This window comes from Sylvia atricapilla, chromosome 4 (genome assembly GCF_009819655.1).
Source record: "Sylvia atricapilla isolate bSylAtr1 chromosome 4, bSylAtr1.pri, whole genome shotgun sequence".
NCBI lineage: Eukaryota > Metazoa > Chordata > Aves > Passeriformes > Sylviidae > Sylvia > Sylvia atricapilla.
The window spans coordinates 29,485,795-29,496,067 of NC_089143.1; the positions used below are offsets into that span (position 1 = coordinate 29,485,795).

Genomic DNA, 10,273 nt, shown 5'->3' on the forward strand with positions numbered 1-10,273 from the left:
GTTTGCATCTCTCTGAGCTTTTGAGAACAGATTTTCAAACTCCCTTCTTAATTTTCTGAAATAAGTGAAATGTTTTTATGCTGTGTTAATATTTAGCTATGAAGTAAATAGCAAATCAGTTAGCAACACAGGAATCATTACTGATTCTAGTTGTGTTACTCATCAAGAGAAAATGTCTTTATTTTGAATAAGCCTGCTAGTTCTGGCAAATTTCCCACTTCAAAAATCAGAGGTTTCTGGAATCTGAAGACATTCTTTCATGTCTTTGCATATAATGGTGGTCCCATCTGTGGAAGAAGTAATTATTGTGTGGTGTCATTGGCTTGAAGTGATGCATTCATTTTTGAAAGTGTTAAAATGCCGATTTAATCTCCTTGGCTTTTCTGTTTGTTTGTTTTATTTTTCTTTTTTTAATTGCCTGGTATAGTCCGGGTACTTTGAATGTTGTCCAGTTTTTTCCAAGGAGTTGGGCACATGCATTACCCAAGTGCAAAATAGCTGCCGTGGGGAAAGGCAGCCTCCCAAACCTTTAGTCTCCTCAAGAGGTGTGAGTATTAAGCCGCAGACCTTGCACTGGGTTGTTTGTTCAGCAGTATTCCACTGGTCTGAGTTGTTCATGATGGCTTTTGCCTCTACTACTAAGTAGGTGGACATTTAGTCATGATAGCAACTGGGCTTTTTCACAGAATACCATTTCATCCTGAAGTAGGACAATTTGCCGCAATCCAGATTGAAGTGCACAGACTGTAGATTTTAGTCCATCAAATTGTTCTTCCTTCTCTTAAAAAATCCTTGTTATTTTTCGTTGTTTTTGGTTTTGGTTTTTTTTTCAGCTAGGATGAGAATTATTCTCAAAAGGACACTACACTTAAGAGTCAGTGAATTGTCTACCAAGTACGAAGGTCTTTTTTTTTAAGGAGATGTATAGACTGAATCTAGCAGTGCAATTGAAAATTTTATTGAAAACCACCTTTTAACTAGCATATAACATCTTTGGTTAAGATAGAGAGCCAGATAGGGAAAACAAAAGCATGGTGAACTCTCTGTATTTTTGCTTTAGTGAAATGTCTACGGAAGTTAAAGAATTAATTTGGACAATCTAAAGTTACATAGCTTTTTTTAAAAAAAGAGTTTTCTTTGTTTCTGAAATAGATCTACAATTGTACCCTCAAACTTGCTTCCTTTCTTATTGGAAAGAAATCTTTCAAAAATGGAGTAGTTAGTACCAGCACGAGGATGTTTTTGTTGTGAAAGATAAATTACACAGTAATAAAATGCAGGGTAGGCTCTCAGAGTCTGGGACTGCCTATTGTTCCCAAAGCCACAAAACCCCCTCCAAAAAAACCCAACTGCCTTTTTTCATTATTCACAGAGAGGATGCAGTACCCCACAGCTGAAGAATAGAGATTAGATAAATAGAATAGATATCAGTGGTGTTTCTGTGACTTTCACTTTTTTTGGCTACTAAATTTTTCGGTTCTAATGGTAATGAATTCCAAGTGCAAAAAACATTTGTAAAATAGTTAAGGAGATTAAGAGCAATCACATATCTGTCTTCAAAAATTTAAAAGAAACCTTTGGTTTTGTACTAAATTATATAATATTTTACATAACTAATATTTTATATAATCTCTTAATTCATGTGGTGTATTTTAGAGACAGTCCAGTGGTGTTCCCTGTGTAAATCAAGATAACCACATGAATAAAAACATAAATAAAAATTTAAGAAAAGCAGGTGATTATTACTTAAGTGATGTAAGAATAATGTAAATCATTATTTTTAACAAAATATGTTTTCTTGCAGTAACTTACATCTTCTACTAGTTCTGTGTAAATTTGTAGAAGATAATTGGATTCTGAATCAATATAAATAAGTACTCATGAGAATCCAGAAATACTGAGGCTGGTATGTGTAAATCCTCTTTTAATCAGAGCATGATTCAACAGGAAAATTACATCTAGTACATGACTGTGACCAACCACAAACAGAGGAGAAGGAGAATTTAGAGTAGACAAATGGGAAGCAAGGAAGACCTTGGGGGATGATTATTTGAAATGTAAACTTATTTTGATCAAGCAACAAGATAAACATTTTAGAAAGGATTGCAAATCTTATCACTGACTGCATGAAATGTTAGAAAAATTACAGCTGCCCTTTGAACCGAATGAACATGGGCTAAACCCAGATCTGTGCATACCCATGGCAGCATTTGGATGATGAAATGAACTTCGTTGAATTATTGGTTGAAATGTAACCGGTAGCCCAGCGAAACCACATTTTAGACATTCATAATTGAAAAATAACCTAATGAATGGCAGATTAAAATGGATTCACGTAATTCAATTCACTATTTCTCAACATAGGACTCTCTGCAATAATTAAATGTGCAGTTACTGGTCACTGATGCAAAACCAAAATGACGGTTAACAATAAATGCTGGAAGATCACACTGAGGGCTGAATATGTGTAGGCTTCTGCAGAGTTGTTTTATCATGTCTACTGCTTGGAAAGTAGTCAAAATTTGTTTCACTTTTAACAGTGGAGAAATGGAAAGTTTGAACAAGTTGGATGCTGTTATTGAGGGCACACATATCATTCTGAATTTTGATCCAGGCATTTTCATTTAATTTATTCTTGGACTGCTCCTGGCTTTAAATGACGTGTGCACTTCCCTTCAGCTGTAGACATGAAGAGTCCCTACCCCCAGCAAACACAGATTGCAGTGTTACCTCTTTTGCATCTGTATGCCACTGGTGAGCTCCCTCTTCCATGTGATATTCCAAATTTGTCTGAATAATGCTTGGTGCTTTGTTCTTCTTTTGAATGCTTTGTAGATGAGTGCAGTGAAAGGATTTCCATCTGCCTGTTTCTAAACTTAAGGCTGCAAATGTATTCCCAAAATTCCCAGGAAAAAGGTAAATAAACTGGCAATGTAGGATATTGCTGCTTTGTAGAATAACCCATTTCCTGGCTCAGTGCCTTCATTTTACTGAGTCAGATTTCAAGGCACTGAGCATATGCTGCAGTTGCTGTTTCATCGTGCAAGTAAAATTCAGCATATAAAGTCAGATTTCCTTTGAAAGGATTTAGCATAAACTGTAGGTAGGAATCTTTTATTAAATCCACTTTCTCCTAGGTGCTGTATCAATTAAGAGATTAGAAGAAAACTGCCAAAGAAAATTTAACCTGTGGTATTCTAAAACTTACATGTAAAGTATCCTTTTCCCTTTAGAAGCATAATTTACTTTACAAACTTAAAAATAAAAAGATTCTTGCAGTAGTAACAGTATGTCAGCCAGTGTGGAAGTCATTCATCCACCACTTAAAAGAATCTATGTGTGAGAGGGCTAAAATGTAGAAGTAGTATTTTCTAACAGTTTAGGACAGGAAGGGGCAAGTGTCTTTCCCAGAGTGAAAGTGCCAGATGCCATCCATGTTAAGGAGGAGTTACTTATATTGATGTGTTTCCAGGATCATGAAATGAACATCTACTATAGAAGTGGCCATTGCAGTGCTCCTTTTTTCAGTCTCATGGAAGAAAATGCTCTCTCTCTCAGGCAGTGTGGTCCCCCCTTGGGACAGGCTCCATGGAGTCAGAGACTGGAGCAGTGTCTGCTGAGGCTCCCATGTTACAGCACACCCCAGAGCCTCGCTGCTTTGGAGGCTGAGAGTGACTGATTACATTTGGGGGTGGTATATGTCTGTACATCACCAGTTACAGGAGCTGCTCCTGAAAACTTCAGGCTTCTTTTCACGAGAGTTGTATTCTAAGTTTAATGACATACTTCAAACAGATTTTTATCTGCTGTAAGTCAGTACAAAATCATTAATCTGGAGCTCATTCCCTTTAACTGAGATCAGGTCCTCTCTGACATTGGAAATCAAATGCCTGGGATCAGTAGTACAAAAATCAGCAGGGTATTCTTGTTATCTTTCAGTAGAACTGAGAGCCATATAAATAGTTAATAATTTTGGCAAGAACAGTAGGATTTTAGCAAAGGTAGAATGATGAGTGAAACACTTAATTTACATGAAAGAGATTTTATTTAAAATCGTAACTAAAATTTAGCACATTGAAAATAACTGTATTTATTGATTATGGTATAGAAACGATATAATTGCAAGGTGTTTTGAGCAGACCTTTAAATCCTCAAGCATCTGCATTGGTTTTTAAGTAGACTCAAGATTTGGGGTTATATGATCCTATCTACATTCAGCAGTTAATGCTGCTCCTGAAATTTCCAGGCTTTTTGTGACCTCGTTTCTGTGTGGAATTTGGCCAAATGCTCCCTTATTCCTAAACTACTTGGAAGACAATGTCTTGTGATCTTTTGCTTAGATCTTGAGGAATATTTTATACAGAAAATTTCCCTTTGTCTTTCTCTATAAAGATAGTTCTCCATAATGATAATGTTAAATTTAGAATGCTTGAGAATAATACACAAAATCCAAATATCACAAAAAGAGAAATATTGATAACAGAAATCAGGAGATCAGCCAAAACAGTGCCTGATTGTAGTCACCTTTGGAAGAATGAAGATGGATGCAGTTAAGCCTTCTAAGAAGTCATTTGGCTGCGAGTCTGTAGCAGATCTCTGGTTTGAGGACAAAAGATGACCTGCATCTTCCCATTTTTAAACCAGCTGGAACATATTAATGGGATCAGATGCACAAGAAAATTCCTGAGAGCTGTTGGAATGCTTAGCAAGGGAGATTACCAGTAGGTGTGCATGTGGTGTTCGGTTCCTGTGTGACTGCTGCCATAAGCAGTGTCTTCCTTTCTCTACAGAAGTTAGGTAGGACGTGTGAGAGATTAGATTTGGGAAAATGTAGTAACATTCCTGACACGCTTCATATATGGCAAAGCATCTATATAGCTCTTCATGGAGGTATTCATCACTTCAGCCAAGAATATGTGAAGAGAATTTTTACCTGTGAAGGCCCTCTGCACCTTAGATGGTGCCTTGCACATGCAAGTGTCTTCAGATATTTGTTACTCAGAAAGAAAACGTGAGAACACCAGTGCAAAAGTGTTACAAACTTAATTGAAACCTCATTATAAAGTTCCACTGAGTACAACAAATCTTTAAAGACAAATCTTTAAGTCTACTTAAAAACTTATGGGATACATTTATACACAAGCTGGTTGGGCAAATGTTGCCTATTATTTGTGTTAAATAGCCTTGCTCCATAAAAGCTTTTTCTTGAAAGAAATGAGGAAAAAAATTACATTGAATTTTTTTTCTCTGTAGTGCTACTCTAGAAATCATCATCTTGTTTGGTGAACATGAGCCAAGATCTTTTCTATCCGGACAGGAAAAGTGAAATCATCAGCACAGTATCATCCCTTAGTTCTTCTGAACTGATATTTTAGACAAGATGTTCTCTGTTACTGCCCTGCCTCTAGTAGTAATTTATTTGCTGCTACAGAGAGATTGCTCCTGAAAAGGACTTTAATAGAAAAATGTCTATAATTCGGATGTGTTCTTTTTCAGATGAGCTTATGTCTTGTGAAGCCTGAGAGCGAACACTGACATTATTTTAGCTGTGTTCCTATTAGACAACTTCCACGCCCAGTTGCTTTGTGTGGTGACTCAGTGGCACCATAATTCCAAGACTTAATGGCATTTCTTATATTTAGCTGTAGGAGGGCTCAGCACCCAGATAAATGCAGCAATACTTGCACCTTCCATAGTGTTCCTCGGCAGGAGTTTCCATCTCCTGTACCCTGTTAATAACCCTGTGTCGTTTGACTGTGGAAAGTGTTTCAGCCTAGTCCAAGTCAACAGATATGAGACTTTCCACCCCAATCAAAGATGTTCCTTTACATGACATTTTATAGGAGGATGTATTCTCACTGCTAGGACAGCTGGATGACTCATGCTCTGTCAGTGCCATGTATTTGTGGTAATTTGTCATTAGTAGGCATTTCAGCAATTTGTAGCTCTTTTAAAGCAATTTGAAAGGAGAGTCACAGGTCTTCCTCAAAGGGCATGGAATAGTAGATTAAAGTGATCAAGAGAACAATTCAGTACACTCATGTTAAGATAAACGTTCCAGAACAGAAGAATAGCATTTTGCAGCACAGCCATGCAAACAGCAGTTAAAATTTAGCCAATGTTCATTTTCAGTAGGGAGATTAAAACACGAAGTGTAATATAGTCCCATTAAATGTTAGCTCTAATTTATTAGGCTGGAGTCATGCTGGGCTAACAGGGCTGGAAGCTGGCTCTCTCTGCTCAGCTGATTTGTTTGGAGTTTGGACTAATTCCTCTGAAAAAACAGCAAGCATTACTGATGTGAAATACCCACATTATTCATGTGGGGCTTCACTGTAGCTAAAACACTAAACATTGCACTACTTAGGATTTTGACTTATTTTTCTTAAACAGAAAGCTTTAACCCTCAAGAAGACCCTGGAGTGATTTGATTGAAACTGCACGAAAGTGCTTTTTTAGTAGTTTTCATTTGCATTTCTTCCATTCTCCATATCAAAAAGTTCTTGATTACAGTGATTATGCATGGAAATGTCTTTTCCTTGCATAAAACTGTACCAATCACTTTGTGGAATAAACACAAATAAAAGATTTGAAAGACAGCTATGGGATTTAACCACGCCAGTTTCATGGGACTTATGTGGCTAAACGTGGTTAGGTGCTTGCATGTACTGTGGGACAAGATTTCAGAATGCTTTGGGTAAAGCATGTCAGATTAGATGGCATGTTTTAAAAGATGGGTAAGAAGATAGATGGAAAAAGGGAATTAAATATGAAATGGAAGCCCCTCCTCAGGTCTGCTTTTGTGCCTTGAAAGTTTATCTTTTTTTCTTGGCTCACAGTTTGATCTAATGAAAGCAGTTCTCTGTCTCTGAAAATGTTGCCCCTCTTTATATCATTATGGGAGGGAATCTCAACTACAGAATCCATGTTGTTAAATCCTGTGGTGCAAATCCTGAAATCAGCTCCTTCATCCTTCCCTTCTTGCTGCTGTTGGGGCAGGCAAGTCAGCTTCTGTACATTTGCTTTAAGAAGCTGCAGGTACTTTGCAGGGTCACACCTAGCACAAAACTGGCTTTTGGGAGCTCAGGGGTTTAAACTACAGCTGTCTTGGGATAGTGATGACTTCGTGTGTGTAGTCTAGAAAACAGGCCTGAATCCTGGCAAATGTGATTTTAGATGTAATTCAGGTCTTGAGTGTTTAAAGCCCTCAGACCTCAGAGGGTTGTGCAGCCCTTCAGAGGGCTTCAGACCTCGATGGGCTGGAGAGATGGGCAGAGAGGAACCTTCTGAAATTCAGCAAGGGCAAATGCAGGATCCTGCCCCTGGGGAGGAACAACCCCATGGACCAGCACAGGCTGGGGGCTGACCTGCTGGAAGGCAGCTCTGCAGAGAAGGAGCTGGGGGTCCTGGTGGACACAACTCTCCATGGGCCAGCAGTGTGTCCTTGGGGCTAAGAAGGCCAAGGGAGGGTGTTAGGAGGAGCAGTACCAGCAGGTCAAGGGAGGTGATCCTGCCCCTCTGCTCAGCCCTGGTGAGACACATCTGGAGTGCTGTGTCCAGTTCTGGGCTGCTCAGGACAAGGAGCTCCTAGAGCAGGTCCAGCAAAGAACTACTCAGTTGGTCTGGAGAGTCTCTCTTAGGAGGGAAGAATCAGGGAACTGGGCCTGTGCAGCCTCGAGAAGAGACAACTGAGAGACCTCAGTAATGTTTATAAATACCTAAAGTGAGGGTGACAGAGGATGGAGTCAGGCTCTGCTCAGTGCTGCTGAGCTATAGAACATGGGGAAATGGGCAAAATTAGATGCACAGGAAGTTCCACCTGAATACAAGGAAGAACTTTACTGTTCTGAGCACTGGGACAGGCTGCACAGAGAGAGTGTGGAGTTTCCCTCACTGGAGATATTCAAGGACCACCTGGACACAATCCTGTGCCATGTGCTCTGGGATGGCCTTACTTGAGGAAAGAGGACCAGATCCCCCAGCTTGGTCCCTTCCAGCCTGACCCATCCTGTGATTCAGTGATTCTGCAAAGTTTGTTTTATTCTTGTCCTGTAAACTGTGACCCATAATTGCTCTGTTGCAGTTCAGGACAGTGAACTGCAACTTCAAATAATCCCTTGCTAGTCTGCTGGAGAACTAAAGCCCTAGCCAAGTAAAATACTATCTCAGCAATGTCTTGAAGACCAGTTCAACTGAAGGAACATCTTCCTATTTTGCCCCAGTGAAAGGTCTATATTCTCATCCTTAACCATTGGGTTTGTTGGTCTGAGAGTTTTTCTGTTCTAGAGGTGTACAAAATAATACTAAGTAGTTATTTTTAATGGAATCTTTTGAAAAGTCCTGAAAAATGCTACAATAAGACAGATAGATATTAATATTTCACATTTATCCTAGAGATCTAGTGTTTAGTTGCCTACATGGTACATCAATAAGTCTCTTTGATGGGTGAATATCCCAGCTGACCACCATTAGGGCCTCAGAGAAGGTTGCAATCTTGCAGACTGCTAAAACCAGAAGATACATAACTCCCCTGTTTTGTGTTTTTTTGTTTTTAATTCTTCTGTTAGGTGCAAACAGAAAGAGAAATGATTCACAAGGGACTTCAGGAAACTCCTGTGAGCAGATCTCTCACAAAGCAAAGCCCAGCAGAAGCTTTAATCCTCCTGGTGTGAGAGGGAACCCCGGAACGGAGCTCCCTGTAAACAGGATAATCGATGTGGATGGGGTCAAACTGGATGACTCTGGCACATGCTGTGAGGATTCTGAAGGGAACCTCAGCTTTGAAGGTTACATCTCTGAACTGAGATCTTGCCAAGGGAGGATGAGGACTGGAGTTTACAGGACATCAGACCTTCCGTCCCTGATAGCTGTGAAGAGCGAGAAGAATAAGGCCACTGAGAATCAGTATAAAGCTACTTTTGTTTAGATCTCTGCTTTTAATTATATTTTCTGGTATTTTGCTTGGCATCAGCAGCAATAGAGATATGTCTTAGATACATGTTTCTGCAAGATATAAGTGGTTTTCAATATCCACTTGCCTTCAAAGAGCCTGCTAAAGACCATCACTTCTGATATGAGTTGGAAGCCCTAGAATGAAAAAAATAGTATTCCAATGAAAGTATTGAACTATTTGATTTTGCTTTTTTTCCATTTCTATATTATCTTCCCTGGGATGATTCCATTAAACAGTGCAATTAAAATTATGATTTCAACCCCTACCCTTCTTGTCTTTATTCAAGACAAACTTACTTTAAAAACCCCTGTCCAAACTTTTTAAGATAATTTCAGTTTTATCTTATAGTGGTTTTCCCTTGTCTTCAGGATTCCCTGTGTTTTAGATCTTTGAAATATAAGTAAAATCATATACTGGTGTAAAAAAATATTAGGAATATTTTCTTAATATCTTCCTGTCTGTCTCATAAAATATGGGAAGAGGTCCAAGTTGAATTCAGTCTTGTCCAATGCATTGCCTGGATATATGCAATAAGACCATTGTTATACAAGCAGCAAGAAGCAAAAATAAGAACAACAGCAAACCAACAAAAAAAAACCCCAACCCCCCCCCCCCCCCCCCCCCCCCAAACCCCCAAACAAACTAAAATTGTGAATTTCCTGTGCTGGGAATAGTATCTGCTTTCATAGCCAACACTGGTGATGTTTCCATACCTGAGATATATATATATATAATTACACAGTGATGTTGTGGTCATTGGGTCCCTCCTCATCACTGCTCTCAGTGCCTTTTAACTTTGGGGAAAGGCAATTTGATTATTGTTCTTTCAATAAGGGTTCAGTGCCTCTCATTCTTGTTGTTCATTTTAGTTCCAGTTAATTTTCTTGCCTTAGGTGGCGTTTTGAGAAGGAAAAGATATTTAAGACTGCTGAACATGGTTTTGCCACCTGCTCCTTTTCCTCCATTGTCATTTCTTCAGGAGAGGTTATAAAGCCTCACAAGGGTACATGAAGAATTGTGAGTGTTGGACATCTGCTCATCATGTTGAGTGGACATAGAGAGACTTCTGGGGGTTCACTGCTTTGAAATTATTGTGAGACTTAAAAAGTCATGCTGCATATCTCCTGGACTCCAGATCCACACAGGCAGTAGGTATAAAGCATCAAGGTAAATACTGATTAATTTCTCTTTCTCTGCTCCTAAAGCATACCAAGAATCATGAATTTTCTGAATAGCTGAGAGTACTGGATGCTGTCACTCAGTTTCTGAAACTCAAAGGTCATACAGATCATACAAAAGTATGATTTTGTAATAATGAAT

General features: G+C 38.9%; 1 protein-coding gene across 1 annotated transcript in view; it reads left to right on the plus strand.

Annotated features, from left to right (window-relative positions):
• The window catches only part of RGS12 (regulator of G protein signaling 12), a 78,645-nt gene extending 69,482 nt beyond the window's left edge, over positions 1 to 9,163 (plus strand). The window contains exon 17 of the mRNA XM_066317428.1: positions 8,568 to 9,163. Within this exon, the coding sequence (XP_066173525.1) occupies positions 8,568 to 8,926 (359 nt within the window). The 3' untranslated portion in view covers positions 8,927 to 9,163. The remainder of the gene's footprint in view (positions 1 to 8,567) is intronic.
• The last annotated feature ends 1,110 nt before the right edge of the window (positions 9,164 to 10,273 follow it).